The following is a 25,000-nucleotide window of genomic DNA, read 5'->3' as shown; positions in this document are numbered from 1 at the left end:
GGCCTCTGTTCGCCTATGTAGATATTCCATAAAAAATCTGCCGTTTCCAACTACAACAGTCATTTACAACAATGTCTACACTGTATTTCTGATCGATTTGATGTTATTTCAATGGACAGAAAATGTGCTTTTCTTTCAAAAACTTTGAACAGTGGTTTAATTGTCATTGTGTGTTTGTCCCTGTGTCTTCCAGGTGCTGTACAGCGATGGTCAGAATGGTAGAGAGTTCATGACTTACCTGACACTCTCACCTGTACAGATGACTTTCCACGGCATCGGGAGCTCCATCGAAGCCAGCCACGACCAGGTAGGATAACTAACCAACTCCACCTGGGGAGGGAGGAGGGAGTAGGGGAGGGAGGGATTAGGGGAATATGGCGTCTTGGTTGGGTTTTGGTGGCATCTGGGTTGGGTTTTGGTGGCGTCTTGGTTGGGTTTTGGTGGCATCTTGGTTGGGTTTTGGTGGCGTTTTGGTTGGGTTTTGGTGGGGTTTTGGTTGGGTTTTGGTTCTACGTTTTGTTTGGGTTTTATTGTGGTAATGCTTTGGGGTTTTGTCTGTCTCACTGTCTCATTAACAGTGACTGGCCCTTGGCTCCAAACCTGAGGGTTTTGTCTGTCTCACTGTCTCAACAGTGACTTGCCCTTGGCTCCAAACCAGAGGGTTTTGTCTGTCTCATTAACAGTGACTGGCCCTTGGCTCCAAACCTGAGGGTTTTGTCTGTCTCACTGTCTCAACAGTGACTGGCCCTTGGCTCCAGACCAGAGGGTTTTGTCTGTCTCATTAACAGTGACTGGCCCTTGGCTCCAGACCAGAGGGTTTTGTCTGTCTCAGTTCGTCATTAATGACCTGAAGTCTGATACACACACACAGGCCGACACACACACACACACACTGATACACACACACACACACTGATACACACACATACACACTGATACACACATGCACTGATACAACACTGATACACACACACTGATACACACACACACTGATAGACACACAGGCCGACATACACACTGATACACACACACACACTGTTTCTTTCTCTCGGTTTTTCCTTCTAAATAATGATCTCTGAATGTCAGGATGCCCCTTATTTAGTGGGTGTGTGTCCAGCCAGCTCTCTATATTCGCGAGGTGTGTGGAACAGCCAGTCAGGTGGGGCTGTATTCAGGAAGTGTCTCTTTATCCTGCTCCTCCCAAGCAGAAAACCTGTTGCTTATGTTATCAAATCTAAACATAGAACAGCCCTTTGTACCCATATCCTTTAATTCCTCTCCTCTCCTTAATTAAGCCTTTCTGACTGACTGGGGGCTAACTCCTCTCCTCTCCTCTCCTCTCCTCTCCTCTCCTCTCCTCTCCTCTCCTCTCCTCTCCTCTCCTCTCCTCTCCTCTCCTCTCCTCTCCTCTTCTCTTCTCTTCTCTTTTCCTCTCCTCTCCTTAATTAAGCCTTTCTGACTGACTGGGGGCTAATTCCTCTCCTCTCCTCTCCTCTCCTCTCCTCTCCTCTCCTCTCCTCTCCTCTCCCTCTCCTCTCCTCTCCTCTCCTCTCCTCTCCTCTCTCTCCTCTCCTCTCCTTAATTAAGCCTTTCTGACTGACTGGGGCTAACTCCTCTCCTCTCCTCTCCTCTCCTTAATTAAGCCTTTCTGACTGACTGGGGGCTAACTCCTCTCCTCTCCTCTCCTCTCCTCTCTCCTCTCCTCTCCTCCCTCTCCTCTCCTCTCCTCTCCTCTCCTCTTCTCTTCTCTTCTCTTCTCTTCTCTTATCCTCTCATCTCTTCTCCTCTCTTCTCCCCTCTTCTCTTCTCCTCTCCTCTCCTCTCTCTTCTCTCTCCTCTCCTCTCTTCTCTTCTCTTCTCTTCTCTTCTCCTCTCATCTCTTCTCCTCTCTTCTCCCCTCTTCTCCTCTCCTCTCTTCTCCTCTCTTCTCTTCTCCTCTCCACTCCTCTCCTCCTCTCCTCTCCTCTCTTCTCCCCTCTTCTCCTCTCCACTCCTCTCCACTCCTCTCCTCATCTCTTCTCCTTTCCTTCCCTTTCCTCTCCATGAGAATTCTCTATGGTGCTAATTTTGTTGCCATGCTGGTAATAGATGCCCAATGAGTTGTTTTTGTGTTTTAGTGCCCCCTTGTGTACTATGTCGGTAATACCATAAATCCTGGGATGGCAGAAGAACGATATGTCGGTATGAAAACCTGGATGCCTCCCAAGCCTACAGTAAACCTCCAAAATAGTCATTCATAGACTTTTTAAAATTATACATGTACTAGGAAGCTAAATATTTATTTATTGGGTTTCAAGAATGTGACTAATCAAAGTGCCAATGAAACAAATAACTAACTGAACTGATTGAAAGTTAAGGGGATATTGGTGAACAGATGCTGTGGTCAAGGCTATGTCGCCGCTAATGAATTCACTAGCGCTTACTCAGGTAGTTCTTTGAGTTTTAGTTTACAGAAACGATCTCTCCGCAGCGACAGTAAATGTTTTAAACAGCTTGATTGCCGTAGAAACGTCAGGGAAACTGGCCTGAAGGGAGAAGTGTTTCAAATGCAGTAGTTCTGCGACATCTTTGATTGATTCGTTCTCCTTAATTCCCGGCCTCAACACGTTAAGGAAAGAGATTAATTGTATTTGCAGATAACAAACAAATGATAATCTTTAGTGGTTCTTTAACAGTTCTTTAGCTGTTCTTTAGCTGTTCTTTAACAGTTCTTTAGTGGTTCTTTAGCTGTTCTTTAGTGGTTCTTTAGCGGTTCTTTAGTGGTTCTTTAACAGTTCTTTAGTGGTTCTTTAGCTGTTCTTTAGTGGTTCTTTAGCTGTTCTTTAGTGGTTCTTTAGCTGTTCTTTAACTGTTCTTTAGTGGTTCTTTAGCTGTTCTTTAGTGGTTCTTTAACAGTTCTTGAGGGTTCAAACAAAAACATAAAACGGTTTGTGATTTCGTTCATACTGGCGAACTGGCGTTTTGAGTTGTGTGTTTGCAATATCAACAGTCCCTTATCTCTGGTATATATCTTGGCATGCATTATTCAAGGATACATTTGAATTGTGTGCAGCACAACAGACATATAATGCACAATGTCTCAGGAAAGACTGTTCGGGTTGGCAATACCCAGTATAGACAACAGACCTGGACCTACAGGCTGTGGTGGACCCATGCTACATACTGTAGTTACTATAGTAGTTACTACAGGCCTCTATATACTGTAGTTACTATAGTAGTTACTACAGTCCTCTATATACTGTAGTTACTATAGGCCTCTATATACTGTAGTTACTATAGTAGTTACTACAGTCCTCTATATACTGTAGTTACTATAGTAGTTACTATAGGCCTCTATATACTGTAGTTACTATAGTAGTTACTATAGTCCTCTACATACTGTAGTTACTATAGGCCTCTATATACTGTAGTTACTACAGTCCTCTATATACTGTAGTTACTATAGTAGTTACTATAGTCCTCTATATACTGTAGTTACTATAGTAGTTACTATAGTCCTCTATATACTGTGGTTACTATAGTCCTCTATATACTGTAGTTACTACAGTCCTCTATATACTGTAGTTACTATAGGCCTCTATATACTGTAGTTACTATAGTAGGTACTGTAGGCCTCTATATACTGTAGTTACTATAGTAGGTACTGTTATACTGTAGTTACTATAGTCCTCTATATACTGTAGTTACTATAGTAGTTACTATAGTCCTCTATATACTGTAGTTACTATAGTCCTCTATATACTGTAGTTACTATAGAACTCTATATACTGTAGTTACTATAGTAGCTACTATAGGTCTCTAGATACTGTAGTTACTATAGTAATTACTATAGGTCTCTATATACTGTAGTTACTATAGTCCTCTATATACTGTAGTTACTATAGTCCTCTATATACTGTAGTTACTATAGTAGTTACTATAGGTCTCTATATACTGTAGTTACTATAGTCCTCTATATACTGTAGTTACTATAGTCCTTACTATACACCTCTATATACTGTAGTTACTATAGAACTCTATATACTGTAGTTACTATAGTCCTCTATATACTGTAGTTACTATAGTCCTCTATATACTGTAGTTACTATAGTACTCTATATACTGTAGTTACTATAGTAGTTACTATAGGCCTCTATATACTGTAGTTACTATAGTCCTCTATATACTGTAGTTACTATAGGCCTCTATATACTGTAGTTACTATAGTAGGTACTGTAGGCCTCTATATACTGTAGTTACTATAGTCCTCTATATACTGTAGTTACTATAGTAGTTACTATAGGCCTCTATATACTGTAGTTACTATAGTAGGTACTGTAGGCCTCTATATACTGTAGTTACTATAGTAGTTACTATAGGCCTCTATATACTGTAGTTACTATAGGCCTCTATATACTGTAGTTACTATAGTCCTCTATATACTGTAGTTACTATAGTAGTTACTATAGTCCTCTATATACTGTAGTTACTATAGTAGTTACTATAGTCTATATACTGTAGTTACTATAGTCCTCTATATACTGTAGTTACTACAGTCCTCTATATACTGTAGTTACTATAGGCCTAGTAGTTACTATAGTAGGTCTCTCTATATACTGTAGTTACTATAGTAGGTACTCTCTATATACTGTAGTTACTCCTCTATAGTAGTTACTACAGTCCTCTAGATACTGTAGTTACTATAGTAGTTACTATAGGCCTCTATATACTGTAGTTACTATAGTAGTTACTATAGGCCTCTATATACTGTTAGTTACTATAGTCCTCTATATACTGTAGTTACTACAGTCCTCTATATACTGTAGTTACTATAGTAGTTACTATAGTCCTCTATATACTGTAGTTACTATAGTAGTTACTATACTGGTTACTACAGTCCTCTATATACTGTAGTTACTATAGTTCTCTATATACTGTAGTTACTATAGTCCTCTATATACTGTAGTTACTATAGTAATTACTATACACCTCTATATACTGTAGTTACTATAGGCCTCTATATACTGTAGTTACTATAGTAGTTACTATAGGTCTCTAGATATTGTAGTTACTATAGTAGTTACTATAGGTCTCTAGATATTGTAGTTACTATAGTAATTACTATAGGCCTCTATATACTGTATTTAACCAGGAAAGTCAGTTAAGAACACATTCTTATTTTCAATGATGGCCTAGGAACGGTGGGTTACCTTCCTCGTTCAGGGGCAGAACGACAGAGTTTCACCTTGTCAACTCGGGGGATCCAGTCTTGCAACCTTACAGTTAACTTGTCCAACACAACGAACGACCTGCCTCTCTCTCGTTGCACTCCACAAGGGGACTGTTACGCGAATGCAGTAAGCCATGGTAAGTTGCTAGCTAGCATTAAAGTTATCTTATAAAAAACAATTAATCATAATCACTCGTTAACTACACATGGTTGATGATATTACTAGATATTATCTAGCGTGTCCTGCGTTGCATATAATCTGACTGAGCATACAAGCATACAAGTATCTAAGGGGTGGTAGGCAGAAGCAGGCGTGTAAACATTCATTCAAACAGCACTTTCTTTGCGTTTTGCCAGCAGCTCTTCGTTGTGCGTCAAGCATTGCGCTGTTTATGACTTCGAGCCTATCAACTCCCGAGATGAGGCTGGTGTAACCGAAGTGAAATGGCTGTCTAGTTAGCGCGCGCTAATAGCGTTTCAAACTTCACTCGCTCTGAGCCTTGGGGTGGTGCTCTGCACTGGTAACGCTGCTTCGACGGTGGCTGTTGTCGATGTGTTGCTGGTTCGAGCCCAGGGAGGAGCGAGGAGAGGGACGGAAGCTCTACTGTTACACTGGCAATACTAAAGTGCCTATAAGAACATCCAATAGTCAAAGGTATATGAAATACAAATAGTATAGAGAGAAATAGTCCTATAATTCCTATAATAACTACAACCTAAAACTTCTGACCTGGGAATATTGAAGACTCGTGTTTAAACGAACCACCAGCTTTCATATGTTCTCATGTTCTGAGCAAGGAACTGAAACGTTAGCTTTCTGACATGGCACATATTGCACTTGGATTGGGTTCGATTCCCGGGACCACCCATACGTAGAATGTATGCACACATGACTGTAAGTCGCTTTGGATAAAAGCGTCTGCTAAATGGCATATATTATTATTATTATTATTATTATTATTATATTGCTCAAATAAACAGCAAACCTGTTTTTTTTTTTAAAGAGCAATACCTCAGGGTGAATTTGAGCAAATGTATACAACTTAAAAACTGAAATCTGTCAGGTTGGATGGGGAGCGTTGCTGCACAGCTATTTTCAGGTCTCTCCAGAGATGTTAGATCGGGTTCAAGTCCGGACTCTGGCTGGGCCACTCAAGGACATTCAGAGACTTGTCCCGAAGCCACTCTTGTGTCGTCTTGGCTGTGTGCTTAGGGTCGTTGTCCTATTGGAAGGTGAACCTTCACCCCAGTCTGAGCGCTCTGGAGCAGGTTTTCATCAAGGATCTCTCTCTACTTTGCTCGGTTCATCTTTGCCTAAATCCTAACTAGTCTCCCAGTCCCTGCTGCTGAAAAACATCCCCATGATGCTCTCACCACCATGCTTGACTGTAGGGATGGTCTCACCACCATGCTTGACTGTAGGGATGGTCTCACCACCATGCTTGACTGTAAGGATGGTGCCAGCTTTCCTCCAGACATGATGCTCTCACCACCATGCTTCACTGTAGGGATGGTGCCAGCTTTCCTCCAGACATGATGCTCTCACCACCATGCTTCACCGTAGGGATGGTGCCAGCTTTCCTCCAGACATGATGCTCTCACCACCATGCTTGACTGTAGGGATGGTGCCAGCTTTCCTCCAGACATGATGCTCTCACCACCATGCTTCACCGTAGGGATGGTGCCAGCTTTCCTCCAGACATGATGCTCTCACCACCATGCTTGACTGTAGGGATGGTGCCAGCTTTCCTCCAGACATGATGCTCTCACCACCATGCTTCACCGTAGGGATGGTGCCAGCTTTCCTCCAGACATGATGCTCTCACCACCATGCTTGACTGTAGGGATGGTGCCAGCTTTCCTCCAGATATGATGCTCTCACCACCCATGCTTCACCGTAGGGATGGTGCCAGCTTTCCTCCAGACATGATGCTCTCACCACCATGCTTGACTGTAAGGATGGTGCCAGCTTTCCTCCAGATATGATGCTCTCACCACCATGCTTCACCGTAGGGATGGTGCCAGCTTTCCTTCAGACATGATGCTCTCACCACCATGCTTCACTGTAGGGATGGTGCCAGCTTTCCTCCAGACATGATGCTCTCACCACCATGCTTCACAGTAGGGATGGTGCCAGCTTTCCTCCAGACGTGACGCTTAGCATTCAGGCCAAAGAGTTCAATCTTGGTTTCATCAGACCAGAGAATCTGGTTTCTCATGGTCTGAGAGTCCTTTAGGTGCCTTTTGGCAAACTCTAAGTGGGCTGTCATGAGCCTTTTACGGCCTTGTCTGTCCACTCTACCATAAAGGCCTGATTGGTGGAGTGCTGCAGAGATGGTTGTCCTTCTGGAAGGTTCTCTCATCTCCACAGAGGAACTCTAGAGCTCTGTCAGAGTGACCATCGGGTTCTTGGTCACCTCCCTGACCAAGGCCCTTCTCCTCCGATCGCTCAGTTTAACCCGGCGACCAGCTCTAAGGAAGAGTCTTGCTGGTTTCAACCTTCCTCCATTTAAGAATGATGGAGGCTACTGTGTTCTTGGGGACCTTCAATGCTGCATTTTTTGGTACCTTTTCCCAGATCTGTGCCTGGACACAATCCTGTCTCAGGGCTCTACGGACAATTCCTTCGACCTGATGGCTTGGTTTTTTCTCTGACATGCACTGTCAACTGTGGGACCTTATATAGACAGGTGTGTGCCTTTCCAAATCATGTCCAATCAATTGAGTTTACCACAGGTGGACTCCAATCAAGTTGTAGAAACATCTCAGGGATGATCAATGGAAACAGGATGCACCTGAGCTCAATTTTGAGTCTCATAGCAAAGGGTCTGAATACTTATGTAAATAAGGTATTTTTGTTTTTAATACATTTGCAATAAAATCAAAACCTATTTTTGCTTTTTCATTATGGGGTATTGTGATGTCAATATGGGTTATTGTGATGTCATGGGGTATTATGATGTCATGGGGTGTTATGTGCAAATTGATGAGGGAAAATAAGTATTAAATCTATTTTAGAATGTAAGGCTGTAACTTTAACAAAATGTGGAAAACTGGGAAGGGGTCTGAATACTTTCCGAAAGGAGTTTATTTCATGAATACGTGTTATATTTAATGAGTAGAGTGAACCATCCAACAGCTAGGTTTGGCTTTGGCATGTAAAGGGTTCTGAATACTTTCTGAATGCACTGTAAATCCTTGTTACACTCCTGAACAACACACACACCATTTACCATGATCAAAAATATAAACGCAATATGCAACAATTTAAAAGACGTTACTGAGTTATGGTTCATAGAAGGAAATCAATTCAATTCATGGATAAGATAGAGTGAGGAGGGAGAGAGGGGAAAGAGAGAGAGAGGGGAAAGAGAGAGAGAGGGGAAAGAGAGAGAGAGGGGAAAGAGAGAGAGAGAAAGAGAGAGAGAGGGGAAAGAGAGAGAGAGGGGAAAGAGAGAGAGAGGGAAAGAGAGAGAGAGGGGAAAGAGAGAGAGGGGGAAAGAGAGAGAGAGAGGGGAAAGAGAGAGAGAGGGGAAAGAGAGAGAGAGGGGAAAGAGAGAGAGGGAAAGAGAGAGAGAGGGGAAAGAGAGAGAGAGGAGAGAGAGAGGGGAAAGAGAGAGGGGGGAAAGAGAGAGAGAGAGGGGAAAGAGAGAGAGAGGGGAAAGAGAGAGAGAGGGGAAGAAGAGAGGGGAAAGAGAGAGAGAGAGGAGGAAAGAGAGAGAGAGGGGAAGAGAGAGAGAGGGGAAAGAGAGAGAGAGGGGAAAGAGAGAGAGGGGAAAGAGAGAGAGGGGAAAGAGAGAGAGAGGGGAAAGAGAGAGAGAGGGGAAAGAGAGAGAGAGTGAGGAGAGAGAGAGGGGAAAGAGAGAGAGAGGGGAAAGAGAGAGAGAGGGGAAAGAGCAATAATGAGATCTTGTCTGTGTAATTAGACAGAGCTGTAAATGTGGTGAGTGGGAATGAATGAATGGTACATCTCTAAGTTGGGACTGATAACTGTTTCCTGGAGCTCGTCAAACACAGAGAGAGACACACACACACACAGACACACTTTCTCAAACATAGAGTTATGTCAGGGAACCACCCATAGGGGATTTCCTGCTGCTCATGATGAGTGAAATGAAGGGTTCTGTTCCGTGATGTGGTTGGGATGGTAGCGAGAGAGAGAGAGAGCTGGGTGCCACCTCTGGCCTTTGTATGCCATCTCTCTAGTCTGTGCCATCTGCCCAACACATGTCAGCCAGCCCAAGGACAAGGGCCACAGATGTACTGACGTCTCCAACGTTATATACTGATGCAGTTCTTTAGCAATATTATTTTCCTATAGAACTAGAAGGGAAGAGGAACTTTCAGGGAGGGAGGGAGAGAGTGAGAGAGAGAGAGAGAGAGGAGGAGAGGGAGAGAGAGAGAGAGAGAGAGAGAGGAGGAGAGGGAGAGAGAGAGAGAGAGAGAGAGAGAGATGGATAGAGAGAGAGAGAGGGAGGGAGGGAGGGGGAGGGAGGGAGGGAGGGAGGGAGGGAGGAGGGAGGGAGGGAGGGAGGGAGGGAGGGAGGGAGGGAGGGAGGGAGGGAGGGAGGGAGGGAGGGAGGGGAGGGATGGAGAGAGAGGAGAGGGAGAGAGATGGGGTCTTATCCCATCTTACACACACAGACATCACACACACATACAATACTGACACCACACACCACAGACACACACAGACACACACAGACACACACAGACAGTGCTATCGGGGAGGGACAAGATTATATTTTTTGCTGTTTTTCCATGAATCGCCTGATTTCCTGTCTGCTTGGTAAAGTGGATTCTGGGACACTTGTTAGGCAGAGTGGATTCTGGGACACTTGTTAGGCAGAGTGGATTCTGGGACACTTGTTAGGCAGAGTGGATTCTGGGACACTTGCTAGGCAGAGTGGATTCTGGGACACTTGTTAGGCAGAGTGGATTCTGGGACACTTGTTAGGCAGAGTGGATTCTGGGACACTTGTTAGGCAGAGTGGATTCTGGGACACTTGTTAGGCAGAGTGGATTCTGTGACACTTGTTAGGCAGAGTGGATTCTGGGACACTTGTTAGGCAGAGTGGATTCTGGGACACTTGTTAGGCAGAGTGGATTCTGGGACACTTGTTAGGCAGAGTGGATTCTGTTTGTTCTGCAGAGCTGAAGTAACGTAAATGTCAGCGTCGGGCAGCACTAGCCTATCAGAGCCCTCGGCCCACAGCAGTAGCCTATCAGAGCCCTCGGTCCGTTGAGCTGTGTATGAGGTGTCGCTCCAGGAACATGGGCCGAGGACAATCGAAGGCGACAAGGTGACTGTTGTCTGCCGCCCGCAGGACTGTGTGTGTGTGTGTGTGCGTGTGTGTGTGTGCGCGTGTGCGTGTGCGTGTGTGTGTGTGTTCCTGCTTTTGTGCAGTGCTCAGCTGTGTCACGCTGGTCCCTCGTATCTTCACGTCTGTAGGAATAACACATGATGCTCACCAAAACTACACAGAACATAAATATTAAACTCAACATGTAAAGTGTTGGACCCATGTTTTCATGAGCTGAAATAAAAGATCCCCAGAAATGTTCCACATGCGCAAAAAAACTTATTTCTCTAAAAATGTTGTGCACACATGTGTTTACATCCCTGTTAGTGAGCATTTCTCCTTTACCAAGATAATCCATCCACCTGACAGGTGTGGCATATCAAAAAGCTGATTAAACAGCATGATCATTACACAGGTGCACCTTGTGCTGTAGACAAGCCTGCAACCTTTACCTTATACAAGTCTCTCTCCATCTCCCCCTCTCTTTCTCTCTCTCCCTCTCCCCATCACACCCCCCATCCCTCCCTCCATCCCTCCCTCCTTCCTTCCCTCCTTCCCTGCCTCCATCCCTCCTTCCCTCCCTCCTTCCCTCCCTCCTTCCCTGCCTCCTTCCCTCCCTCCTTCCCTCCCCCATCCCTCCCTCCTTCCCTGCCTCCATCCCCCCCTCCATCCCTCCCTCCTTCCCTCCCTCCTTCCTTCCCTCCTTCCCTGCCTCTATCCCTCCCTCCTTCCCTCCCCCATCCATCCCTCCCTCCTTCCCTTCCTCCTTCCCTCCCCCATCCCTCCCTCCTTCCCTGCCTCCTTCCTTCCCTCCTTCCCTGCCTCCATCCCTCCCTCCTTCCCTCCCTCCTTCCCTGCCCCCATCCCTCGCTCCTTCCCTGCCTCCTTTCCTGCCTCCTTCCCTCCTTCCTTCCCTCCTTCCCTGCCTCCTTCCCTCCCTCCCTCCTTTCTTCCCTCCTTCCCTGCCTCCATCCCTCCCTCCTTCCCTCCCCCATCCCTCCCTCCTTCCCTCCCCCATCCCTCCCTCCTTCCCTCCCCATCCCTCCCTCCTTCCCTCCCCCCATCCCTCCATCCTTCCCTCCCCCATCCCTCCCTCCTTCTCTCCTCCATCCCCCCCTCCTTCCCTCCCCATCCCTCCCTCCTTCCTTCCCTCCCCATCCCTCCCTCCTTCCCTCCCCCATCCCTCCCTCCTTCTCTCCCCCATCCCCCCTCCTTCCCTCCCCATCCCTCCCTCCTTCCTTCCCTCCCCCATCCCTCCCTCCTTCCCTCCCCTCTTCCCTGCCTCCTTCCCTCCCCCTCCCCTCCTTCCTTCCCTCACCCATCCCTCCCTCCTTCACCCCCACCGTCCCTCCCCTCTTCCCTGCCTCCTTCCCTCCCTCCCTCCTTCTCTCCCCCATCCCCCCCTCCTTCCCTCCCCCATCCCTCCCTCCTTCCTTCCCTCCCCCATTCCTCCCTCCTTCCCTCCCCTCTTCCCTGCCTCCTTCCCTCCCTCCTTCCTTCCCTCACCCATCCCTCCCTCCTTCACCCCCACCGTCCCTCCCCTCTTCCCTCCCTCCTTCCTTCCCTCCCGCCGCTCACCACCTAAAACAGCATTTGGTTATTTGGTTAGGTTCACACACACACACACACTCTCTCTCTCTCTCTCTCACTCACACACACACACACACACACACACACACACACACACACACACACACACACACACACACACACACACACACACACACACACACACACACACACACACACACACACACACACACACACACACACACACACACACACACACACACACACACACACACACACACACACACACACACACACACACACACACACACTTTCACACCATTAAGTTACACAAGGCTTCCCCACAGAACCAAAACATCTTGCAGTTCCGCCACAATTAATTGGCCGTCTGACCTTGCCCCTGGTGAGCGCTCGTTTGCTGCCAGAGAGAAGAGAGGGGGGGGGGGGGGCATTTCTACGTCACACAATACATTCCTTCCTCTCCTGATGGCTAGAGCCCTTTCATATTGACAGACAGGGTGGGGTGAGATGGATTGTGGGCCGTTGGAGGGAGACACCTGTTGAGAGACTGGCAGGCAGGAGTGGGGGGGGGGGGACACTGGTGGGGTCATCTTTAGAGGAACCTCTTATAGTGCTTTAGGGGGGACAGTGGGGTCATCTTTAGAGGAACCTCTTATAGTGCCTTGGGGGACAGTGGGGTCATCTTTAGAGGAACCTCTTATAGTGGCTTAGGGGAGACGGTGGGGTCATCTTTAGAGGAACCTCTTATAGTGGCTTAGGGGGGCAGTGGGGTCATCTTTAGAGGAACCTCTTATAGTGCCTTAGGGGGGCAGTGGGGTCATCTTTAGAGGAACCTCTTATAGTGGCTTAGGGGGGCAGTGGGGTCATCTTTAGAGGAACCTCTTATAGTTGCTTAGGGGGGGCGGTGGGGTCATCTTTAGAGGAACCTCTTATAGTTGCTTAGGGGGGCGGTGGGGTCATCTTTAGAGGAACCTCTTATAGTTGCTTAGGGGGGCGGTGGGGTCATCTTTAGAGGAACCTCTTATAGTGGCTTAGGGGGGACGGTGGGGTCATCTTTAGAGGAACCTCTTATAGTGGCTTAGGGGGGCGGTGGGGTCATCTTTAGAGGAACCTCTTATAGTGGCTTAGGGGAGACGGTGGGGTCATCTTTAGAGGAACCTCTTATAGTTGCTTAGGGGGGCGGTGGGGTCATCTTTAGAGGAACCTCTTATAGTTGCTTAGGGGGCGGTGGGGTCATCTTTAGAGGAACCTCTTATAGTGGCTTAGGGGGACAGTGGGGTCATCTTTAGAGGAACCTCTTATAGTGGCTTAGGGGAGACGGTGGGGTCATCTTTAGAGGAACCTCTTATAGTGGCTTAGGGGGGCGGTGGTGTCATCTTTAGAGGAACCTCTTATAGTGGCTTAGGGGAGACGGTGGGGTCATCTTTAGAGGAACCTCTTATAGTTGCTTAGGGGGGCGGTGGGGTCATCTTTAGAGGAACCTCTTATAGTTGCTTAGGGGGCGGTGGGGTCATCTTTAGAGGAACCTCTTATAGTGGCTTAGGGGGGATGGTGGGGTCATCTTTAGAGGAACCTCTTATAGTGGCTTAGGGGAGACGGTGGGGTCATCTTTAGAGGAACCTCTTATAGTGGCTTAATATATAATAATATATAATATAATATATGGGGCGGTGGTGTCATCTTTAGAGGAACCTCTTATAGTGGCTTAGGGGTGGGGAGACGGTGGGGTCATCTTTAGAGGAACCTCTTATAGTGGCTTAGGGGGGCAGTGGGGTCATCTTTAGAGGAACCTCTTATAGTGGCTTAGGGGGGCAGTGGGGTCATCTTTAGAGGAACCTTTTATAGTGGCTTAGGGGGGGCAGTGGGGTCATCTTTAGAGGAACCTCTTATCGTGCCTGGGGTGGGGTACGGGTGGGGGGGTTTGTGAAGCGTAGAGTCCTTTCTGTTTTGCAGTATCCGCGAGGCAGCACGTTCCCCTCAGGGGCTCTACTGAGGCCCTAGGGGGCCCACACAACCTTACCCAATCAGCTGTTGGGGACCGTCTGTCTTGTCTGGCAGTTGGTTCGTCTTTCTGTTCTGTTGATCTGCCTTCCTGTTTCTCTTTGTGTGTCTGTCTGTCTTTGTGTCGCTGAGAGTTGTGTAACCTAACTAACCCCCCTCCCCCCAAAATATTTTCTTATATAATATATTTTCAAAATTCATTACGGTATTGAAAATCATACCATCTGTATTTCACAATACCCCGGTATACGGTATGTAACCGGCCAAGACTAGTGGTTGAACAATGCCAATTAAAGCATTGATCAAATGTGGAGCTCCCTGGTTCTGAGAATGATCAATCCTTTCTGCAGTGTAGTTCAGATTATTCAATGGGTTGTTGTAGGCCGAGTGGTTGAGAGACCTTCTCTCCCATGCCTTCTACAAATGGGTTGTTGTAGGCCGAGTGGTTGAGAGACCTTCTCTCCCATGCCTTCTACAAATGGGTTGTTGTAGGCCGAGTGGTTGAGAGACCTTCTCTCCCATGCCTTCTACAAATGGGTTGTTGTAGGCTGAGTGGTTGAGAGACCTTCTCTCCCATGCCTTCTACAAATGGGTTGTTGTAGGCTGAGTGGTTGAGAGACCTTCTCTCCCATGCCTTCTACAAATGGGTTGTTGTAGGCTGAGTGGTTGAGAGACCTTCTCTCCCATGCCTTCTACAAATGGGTTGTTGTAGGCCGAGTGGTTGAGAGACCTTCTCTCCCATGCCTTCTACAAATGGGTTGTTGTAGGCCGAGCATTAGTGGTTGAGAGACCTTCTCTCCCATGCCTTCTACAAATGGGTGTGATGTTTTTAAAAACACTTTACATTTCCAAGTACATCACGAGGTGAGAGACCTTTTAGTCGGAAAGAATGAGTTTTGCTTCCGTTTCTCAACTAGCCTTCAAATCACACAACCTTCTCAGAGCCCCCTAACACAACTACCTTCACCTATCAGCCTCCCTTCACCGATCAGCCTCCCTTCACCGATCAGCCTCCCTTCACCGATCAGCCTCCCTTCACCTATCAGCCTCCCTTCACCTATCAGCCTCCCTTCACCTATCAGCCTCCCTTCACCTATCAGCCTCCCTTCACCTATCAGCCTCCCTTCACCTATCAGCCTCCCTTCACCTATCAGCCTCCCTTCACCTCCATCAGCCTCCCTTCACCGATCAGCCTCCCTTCACCACCTATCAGCCTCCCTTCACCGATCAGCCTCCCTTCACCTCCCTCAGCCTCCCTTCACCTATCAGCCTCCCTTCACCTATCAGCCTCCCTTCACCTATCAGCCTCCCTTCACCTATCAGCCTCCCTTCACCTATCAGCCTCCCTTCACCTATCAGCCTCCCTTCACCTATCAGCCTCCCTTCACCTATCAGCCTCCCTTCACCTATCAGCCTCCCTTCACCGATCAGCCTCCCTTCACCTATCAGCCTCCCTTCACCGATCAGCCTCCCTTCACCTATCAGCCTCCCTTCACCTATCAGCCTCCCTTCACCTATCAGCCTCCCTTCACCTATCAGCCTCCCTTCACCTATCAGCCTCCCTTCACCTATCAGCCTCCCTTCACCTATCAGCCTCCCTTCACCTATCAGCCTCCCTTCACCTATCAGCCTCCCTTCACCTATCAGCCTCCCTTCACCTATCAGCCTCCCTTCACCTATCAGCCTCCCTTCACCTATCAGCCTCCCTTCACCTATCAGCCTCCCTTCACCTATCAGCCTCCCTTCACCTATCAGCCTCCCTTCACCTATCAGCCTCCCTTCACCTATCAGCCTCCCTTCACCTATCAGCCTCCCTTCACCGATCAGCCTCCCTTCACCGATCAGCCTCCCTTCACCTATCAGCCTCCCTTCACCTATCAGCCTCCCTTCACCTATCAGCCTCCCTTCACCTATCAGCCTCCCTTCACCTATCAGCCTCCCTTCACCTCCCTTCACCTATCAGCCTCCCTTCACCTATCAGCCTCCCTTCACCTCCATCAGCCTCCCTTCACCGATCAGCCTCCCTTCACCTATCAGCCTCCCTTCACCTATCAGCCTCCCTTCACCTATCAGCCTCCCTTCACCTATCAGCCTCCCTTCACCTATCAGCCTCCCTTCACCTCCCTTCACCTATCAGCCTCCCTTCACCTATCAGCCTCCCTTCACCTCCCTTCACCGATCAGCCTCCCTTCACCTATCAGCCTCCCTTCACCTATCAGCCTCCCTTCACCTATCAGCCTCCCTTCACCTCCCTTCACCTATCAGCCTCCCTTCACCTATCAGCCTCCCTTCACCTATCAGCCTCCCTTCACCTCCCTTCATCTATCAGCCTCCCTTCACCTATCAGCCTCCCTTCACCTATCAGCCTCCCTTCACCTCCCTTCACCGATCAGCCTCCCTTCACCTATCAGCCTCCCTTCACCTATCAGCCTCCCTTCACCTATCAGCCTCCCTTCACCTATCAGCCTCCCTTCACCTATCAGCCTCCCTTCACCTCCCTTCACCTATCAGCCTCCCTTCACCTATCAGCCTCCCTTCACCTATCAGCCTCCCTTCACCTATCAGCCTCCCTTCACCTATCAGCCTCCCTTCACCTATCAGCCTCCCTTCACCTCCCTTCACCTATCAGCCTCCCTTCACCTATCAGCCTCCCTTCACCTATCAGCCTCCCTTCACCTATCAGCCTCCCTTCACCTCCCTTCACCTATCAGCCTCCCTTCACCTATCAGCCTCTCTTCACCTATCAGCCTCCCTTCACCTATCAGCCTCCCTTCACCTATCAGCCTCCCTTCACCTATCAGCCTCCCTTCACCTATCAGCCTCCCTTCACCTATCAGCCTCCCTTCACCTATCAGCCTCTCTTCACCTATCAGCCTCTCTTCACCTATCGGCCTCCCTTCACCTCCCTTTCACCTATCAGCCTCCCTTCACCTATCAGCCTCCCTTCACCTCCCTTCACCGATCAGCCTCCCTTCACCTCCCTTCACCTATCAGCCTCTCTTCACCTATCAGCCTCCCTTCACCTATCAGCCTCCCTTCACCTCTCTTCACCTATCAGCCTCCCTTCACCTATCAGCCTCCCTTCACCTATCAGCCTCCCTTCACCTACCTCCCTTCACCTATCAGCCTCTCACCTATCACCTATCAGCCTCTCTTCACCTATCAGCCTCCCACCTTCACCTCCCTTCACAGCCTCCCTTCACCTATCAGCCTCTCTTCACCTATCAGCCTCCTTCACCTATCAGCCTCCTTCACCTATCAGCCTCCCTTCACCTATCAGCCTCCCTTCACCTATCAGCCTTCTTCACCTATCAGCCTCCCTTCACCTCCCTTCACCTATCAGCCTCCCTTCACCTATCAGCCTTCACCTTCACCTCCTTCACCTATCAGCCTCCCTTCACCTATCAGCCTCCCTTCACCTATCAGCCTCCACTTCACCTCCCTTCATCAGCCTCCCTTCACCTCCCTTCACCTATCAGCCTCCCTTCACCTATCAGCCTTCCTTCACCTATCAGCCTCCCTTCACCTATCAGCCTCCCTTCACCTATCAGCCTCCCTTCACCGATCAGCCTCCCTTCACCTCCCTTCACCTATCAGCCTCCCTTCACCTATCAGCCTCCCTTCACCGATCAGCCTCCCTTCACCTATCAGCCTCTCTTCACCTATCAGCCTCCCTTCACCTATCAGCCTCCATCAGCCTCCCTTCACCTATCAGCCTCCCTTCACCTATCAGCCTCCCTTCACCTATCAGCCTCTCTTCACCGATCAGCCTCCCTTCACCTATCAGCCTCCCTTCACCTATCAGCCTCTCTTCACCTATCAGCCTCCCTTCACCTATCAGCCTCCCTTCACCTCCCTTCACCTATCAGCCTCCCTTCACCGATCAGCCTCCCTTCACCTATCAGCCTCCCTTCACCTATCAGCCTCCCTTCACCTATCAGCCTCCCTTCACCTATCAGCCTCTCTTCACCTATCAGCCTCTCTTCACCTATCAGCCTCCCTTCACCTCCTCCCTTCACCTCCCTTCACCTATCAGCCTCCCTTCACCGATCAGCCTCCCTTCACCTATCAGCCTCCCTTCACCGATCAGCCTCCCTTCACCTATCAGCCTCCCTTCACCTATCAGCCTCCCTTCACCTATCAACCTCCCTTCACCTATCAGCCTCCCTTCACCTATCAGCCTCCCTTCACCTATCAGCCTCCCACCTTCAGCCTCCCTTCACCTATCAGCCTCCCTTCACCTATCAGCCTCCCTTCACCTATCAGCCTCCCTTCACCTCCCTTCACCTATCAGCCTCCCTTCACCTATCAGCCTCCCTTCACCTCCCTTTCACCTATCAGCCTCCCTTCACCTCCCTTCACCTATCAGCCTCCCTTCACCTATCAGCCTCCCTTCACCTATCAGCCTCCCTTCACCGATCAGCCTCCCTTCACCTATCAGCCTCCCTTCACCTATCAGCCTCCCTTCACCTATCAGCCTCCCTTCACCTATCGGCCTCCCTTCACCTATCAGCCTCCTTCACCTATCAGCCTCCTTCACCTATCAGCCTCCCTTCACCTATCGGCCTCCCTTCACCTATCGGCCTCCCTTCACCTATCAGCCTCCCTTCACCGATCAGCCTCCCTTCACCTATCAGCCTCCCTTCACCTATCAGCCTCCCTTCACCTATCAGCCTCCCTTCACCTATCAGCCTCCCTTCACCTATCAGCCTCCCTTCACCTATCAGCCTCCCTTCACCTATCAGCCTCCCTTCACCTACCTATCAGCCTCTTCACCTTCACCTATCAGCCTCCCTTCACCTATCAGCCTCCCTTCACCTATCAGCCTCTTCACCTATCAGCCTCCCTTCACCTATCAGCCTCCCTTCACCTATCAGCCTCCCTTCACCTATCAGCCTCCCTTCACCTATCAGCCTCCCTTCACCTATCAGCCCTCCCTTCACCTATCAGCCTCCCTTCACCTATCAGCCTCCCCTTCACCTATCAGCCTCCCTTCACCTATCAGCCTCCCTTCACCTATCAGCCTCCCTTCACCTATCGGCCTCCCTTCACCTATCAGCCTCCCTTCACCTATCAGCCCCTTCACCTATCAGCCTCCCTTCACCTATCAGCCTCCCTTCACCTATCAGCCTCCCTTCACCTATCGCCTCCCTTCACCTATCAGCCTCCCTTCACCTATCAGCCTCCCTTCACCTATCAGCCTCCCTTCACCTATCGGCCTCCATCAGCCTCCCTTCACCGATCAGCCTCCCTTCACCTATCAGCCTCCCTTCACCTATCAGCCTCCCTTCACCTCCCTTCACCTATCAGCCTCCCTTCACCTATCAGCCTCCCTTCACCTATCAGCCTCCCTTCACCTATCAGCCTCCCTTCACCTCCCTTCACCTATCAGCCTCCCTTCACCTATCAGCCTCCCTTCACCTATCAGCCTCCCTTCACCTATCAGCCTCCCTTCACCTATCAGTGTCCCTGCACACCTCATCCCCACACCTCTCACCCGTCAGTCTCCCAGCACCCATCAGTCTCCCAGCACCCATCAGTCTCCCAGCACCCATCAGTCTCCCAGCACCCATCAGTCTCCCAGCACCCCTCACCCCCACACCCATTTCTGGAGTGTCCTCTTGAAGGGAGAGGAGCAGATAGTAGGAGAAGATTAGTGAGAGACGTGTCTTTTAAGTGTTAGCTTGACATGGGGTTAAACACACACACACAGACCGACCAGAGCACAAGCCAGTATCCCTTCTCAGTCTTCATCAGCCCGACACATTAGCAAATAGTCACATCCCACCACCCACAAAAATCAAACTATAAAATGTCTCCTGATTTTGCAGGCCTTAAGCGTTTAGTGCAGTTACGTAATAGCCCACATAAACCCATCAGTTCTGCCTTAATGCTCTGTGACAAAGACCTGGATTTGTGTCATGTTTCATATGAGGTCTATGACTTCCAGGGTTGAGTCCCAAATGGCACACAATTCCCTTTATAGTACACTGATTTGGGACTAGGCCCAACTGGGGAATAGGGTGCCAGGTCCCTTTGGGTCCTGCTCTAAAGTAGTGCACTATAAAGGGAATAGGGTGCCAGGTCCCTTTGGGTCCTGCTAAAAGTAGTGCACTATAAAGGGAATAGGGTGCCAGGTCCCATTGGGTCCTGCTAAAAGTAGTGCACTATAAAGGGAATAGGGTGCCAGGTCCCTTTGGGTCCTGCTAAAAGTAGTGCACTATAAAGGGAATAGGGTGCCAGGTCCCATTGGGTCCTGCTAAAAGTAGTGCACTATAAAGGGAATAGGGTGCCAGGTCCCATTGGGTCCTGCTAAAAGTAGTGCACTATAAAGGGAATAGGGTGCCAGGTCCCATTGGGTCCTGCTCAAAAGTAGTGCACTATAAAGGGAATAGGGTGCCAGGTCCCATTGGGTCCTGCTCAAAAGTAGTGCACTATAAAGGGAATAGGGTGCCAGGTCCCATTGGGTCCTGCTCTAAAGTAGTGCACTATAAAGGGAATAGGGTGCCAGGTCCCTTTGGGTCCTGCTAAAAGTAGTGCACTATAAAGGGAATAGGGTGCCAGGTCCCATTGGGTCCTGCTAAAAGTAGTGCACTATAAAGGGAATAGGGTGCCAGGTCCCATTGGGTCCTGCTCTAAAGTAGTGCACTATAAAGGGAATAGGGTGCCAGGTCCCATTGGGTCCTGCTCTAAAGTAGTGCACTATAAAGGGAATAGGGTGCCAGGTCCCATTGGGTCCTGCTAAAAGTAGTGCACTATAAAGGGAATAGGGTGCCAGGTCCCATTGGGTCCTGCTAAAAGTAGTGCACTATAAAGGGAATAGGGTGCCAGGTCCCATTGGGTGCTGCTCAAAAGTAGTGCACTATAAAGGGAATAGGGTGGCAGGTCCCATTGGGTCCTGCTCTAAAGTAGTGCACTATAAAGGGAATAGGGTGCCAGGTCCCATTGGGTCCTGCTAAAAGTAGTGCACTATAAAGGGAATAGGGTGCCAGGTCCCATTGGGTCCTGCTAAAAGTAGTGCACTATAAAGGGAATAGGGTGCCAGGTCCCATTGGGTCCTGCTAAAAGTAGTGCACTATAAAGGGAATAGGGTGCCAGGTCCCATTGGGTGCTGCTCAAAAGTAGTGCACTATAAAGGGAATAGGGTGGCATTTGGGACACATCCACAGTCTGACCTTTTGTTGTTGTTGTCTGAAGTGTTTTAAACAGACCTGCGTTCCTCGGTGAATTCACGCGTATTGAGCTCTGCCTCATGTCACGCTCTCTCCTAGTCGGCTGTCAGGACCCAGGCAGGAAGTGACTGTTTCTATGGGAGCCATATGCGAATGTACAGGTAACTGCCAAAATGAAGGAAACACTTGCATTAAAATGTGGGATACAATGTATATTGAAAGCAGGTGCTTCCACACAGGTGTGGTTCCTGAGTTAATTAAGCATCCCATAATGCTTAGGATCACGTATAAAATACCCCAGTTAGAAGAAGAGATCTCAGTGACTCCCATAATGCTAAGGGCCAGAAGAAGAGATCTCCGTGACTCCCATAATGCTAAGGGCCAGAAGAAGAGATCTCCGTGACTCCCATAATGCTAAGGGTCAGAAGAAGAGATCTCCGTGACTCCCATAATGCTAAGGGTCAGAAGAAGAGATCTCAGTGACTCCCATAATGCTAAGGGCCAGAAGAAGAGATCTCAGTGACTCCCATAATGCTAAGGGCCAGTAGAAGAAATCTCAGTGACTCCCATAATGCTAAGGGCCAGAAGAAGAAATCTCAGTGACTCCCATAATGCTAAGGGCCAGAAGAAGAGATCTCCATGACTCCCATAATGCTAAGGGCCAGAAGAAGAGATCTCAGTGACTCCCATAATGCTAAGGGCCAGAAGAAGAGATCTCAATGACTCCCATAATGCTAAGGGCCAGAAGAAGAGACCTCAGTGACTCCCATAATGCTGTGGCCAGAAGAAGAGATCTCAGTGACTCCCATAATGCTAAGGGCCAGAAGAAGAGATCTCAGTGACTCCCATAATGCTAAGGGCCAGAAGAAGAGATCTCAGTGACTCCCATAATGCTAAGGGCCAGAAGAAGAGATCTCAGTGACTCCACGCATAATGCTAAGGGCCAGAAGAAGAGATCTCAGTGACTCCCATAATGCTAAGGGCCAGAAGAAGAGATCTCAATGACTCCCATAATGCTAAGGGCCAGAAGAAGAGACCTCAGTGACTCCCATAATGCTGTGGCCAGAAGAAGAGATCTCAGTGACTCCCATAATGCTAAGGGCCAGAAGAAGAGATCTCAGTGACTCCCATAATGCTAAGGGCCAGAAGAAGAGATCTCAGTGACTCCCATAATGCTAAGGGCCAGAAGAAGAGATCTCAGTGACTCCCATAATGCTAAGGGCCAGAAGAAGAGATCTCAGTGACTCCCATAATGCTAAGGGCCAGAAGAAGAGATCTCAATGACTCCCATAATGCTAAGGGCCAGAAGAAGAGACCTCAGTGACTCCCATAATGCTAAGGGCCAGAAGAAAAGATCTCAGTGACTCCCATAATGCTAAGGGCCAGAAGAAGAGATCTTAGTGACTCCCATAATGCTAAGGGCCAGAAGAAGAGATTTCAGTGACTCCCATAATGCTAAGGGCCAGAAGAAGAGATCTCAGTGACTCCCATAATGCTAAGGGCCAGAAGAAGAGATCTGGAATGGTTTTCCACCATGTTAATCTTCATAGGAGCAGTAACGCTATTGAAATCTACAGATTTATTATTTATTTAACCTTTATTTAACTAGGCAAGTCAGTTAAGAACAAATTCTTGTTTTCAATGATGGCCTAGGAACAGTGGGTTAACTGCCTGTTCAGGGGCAGAACGACAGATTTGTACCTTGTCAGCTCGGGGGATTTGAACTTGCAACCTTCCGGTTACTAGTCCAACGCTCTAACCACTAGGCTACCCTGCCGCCCAGATGTGAGGGACACTGTAGACTAGCTTTCCTAATGAAAGTGTCAGGGATACTGTAATCTAGTGGTTCTCCTAGTGAAAGCTACAGACTGGAGGGACACTAGCCAGCTTCCACCCGGTTACTCAACCCTGCCCCTTATAGGCTGCTGTTCCCCATATACATAGACATGTAATCACAGTCTAGTGGTTCTCCTAGTGAAAGCTACAGATGTCAGGGATACTGTAGACTAGTGGTTCTCCTAGTGAAAGCTACAGACTGGAGGGACACTAGTCTAGTGGTTCTCCTAGTGAAAGCTACAGACTGGAGGGACACTGTAGTCTAGTGGTTCTCCTAGTGAAAGCTACAGACTGGAGGGACACTGTAGACTAGTGGTTCTCCTAGTGAAAGCTACAGACTGGAGGGACACTGTAGTAAAGCAGTATGTAAACATTATTAAAGTGACTAGTTAGTAAATACAGTAGAATATAATACAGTATATACATATGAGATGAGTAAAGCAGTATGTAAACATTATTAAAGTGACTAGTTAGTAAATACAGTAGAATATAATACAGTATATACATATGAGATGAGTAAAGCAGTATGTAAACATTATTAAAGTGACTAGTTAGTAAATACAGTAGAATATAATACAGTATATACATATGAGATGAGTAAAGCAGTATGTAAACACTGTTAAAGCAACCTGTGATTACATGTCTATGTATATAGGGCAGCAGCCTATAAGGGGCAGGGTTGAGTAACCGGGTGGAAGCTGGCTAGTGATGGCTGTTTAACAGTCTGATGGCCTTGCGATAGAAGCTGTTTTTCAGTCTCTCGGTCCCTGCTTTGATGCACCTGTACTGACCTCGCCTTCTGGATGATAGCGGGGTGAACAGGCAGTGGCTCGGGTGGTTGTTGTCTTTGACAATCTTTTTGGCCTTCCTGTGACACCGGGTGGTGTAGGTGTCCTGGAGGGCAGCTAATGAGCCCCCGGTGATGCGTTGGGCAGACCTCGCCCACCCTCTGGAGAGCCCTGTGGTTGCGGGCGGTGCAGTTGCCGTACCTGGCGGTGCTACAGCCCGACAGGATGCTCTCGATCTGTAAAAGTTTGTGAGGGTCTTAGGGGAGGGTCTTGTTGCTCCTTTTCCACCACACCGTCTGCCTGGGTGGACCATTTCAGATTGTCAGTGACTCCGAGGAACTTGACGTTTTTTTCACTGTTGCTTCCGACCTTCACCACCTGGGGGCGTTCTGTCAGGAAGTCCCGGACCCAGTTGCACAGGGCGAGTTCAGACCCAGAGCCTCAAGCTTAATGATGAGCTTGTAGGGGGTACTATGGTGTTGAAGGCTGTGCTGTAGTCAATGAACTACATTCTTACATAGGTATTCCTCTTGTGCAGTTGGGATAGGGCAGTGTACAGAGTGATGGCGATTGCATCACCTGTGGACCTATTGGGGCGATAAGCAAACTGAAGTGGGTCTAGGGTATCAGGTAATGTAGAGGTGATATGATCCTTGACTAGTCTCTCAAAGCACTTCATGATGACAGAAGTGAGTGCTACGGGGCGGCAGTCATTTAGCTCAGTTACCTTAGCTTTCTTGGGAACAGGAACAATGGTGGACATCTTGAAGCAAGTGGGAACAGCAGACTGGGATAGGGATTGAGTGAATATGTCCGTACACACTCCAGCCAGCTGGTCTGCACCTGGTCTGCACATGCTCTGAGGACGCGGCTGGGGATGCAGTCTGCGCCGGAATCCTGGCAAGGGTTAACACATTTAAATGTTGTACTCACGTCGGCCACGGAGAAGGAGAGCCCACAGTCCTAGGGAGCGGGCCTTGTCATTAACAGCTCAGTGTCATAGAGAAGGTGTTAGCTTCATTAACAGCCCAGTGTCATAGAGAAGGCGTTAGCTTCATTAACAGCCCAGTGCCAAGTGCCAGCAGGGCTGGCTGTTTTAACAGCAAAAACATTTTTTTTTAGAATGTATTTTTAAAAATA

The 25,000-nt window shown here is 48.6% G+C and overlaps 1 protein-coding gene and 1 long non-coding RNA gene across 2 annotated transcripts in view; one reads left to right on the top strand and one right to left on the bottom strand.

Annotated features, from left to right (window-relative positions):
* stau2 (staufen double-stranded RNA binding protein 2) overlaps positions 1-25,000 on the top strand; it is a 346,269-nt gene that overhangs the window by 216,990 nt on the left and 104,279 nt on the right. The window contains exon 14 of the mRNA XM_052484058.1: positions 194-307. Within this exon, the coding sequence (XP_052340018.1) occupies positions 194-307 (114 nt within the window). The remainder of the gene's footprint in view (positions 1-193; positions 308-25,000) is intronic.
* On the bottom strand, positions 15,771-18,778 carry LOC127912958 (uncharacterized). Its single transcript, XR_008084236.1, has 3 exons — positions 18,677-18,778; positions 16,377-16,422; positions 15,771-16,284 (listed from the first exon to the last, which is right to left on the bottom strand). It is a non-coding gene; the product is annotated as an uncharacterized LOC127912958 (long non-coding RNA).

Source organism: Oncorhynchus keta, chromosome 28 (genome assembly GCF_023373465.1).
Source record: "Oncorhynchus keta strain PuntledgeMale-10-30-2019 chromosome 28, Oket_V2, whole genome shotgun sequence".
NCBI classification, from domain to species: Eukaryota; Metazoa; Chordata; class Actinopteri; order Salmoniformes; family Salmonidae; genus Oncorhynchus; species Oncorhynchus keta.
This window is presented reverse-complemented; position numbering and strand designations above follow the sequence as displayed.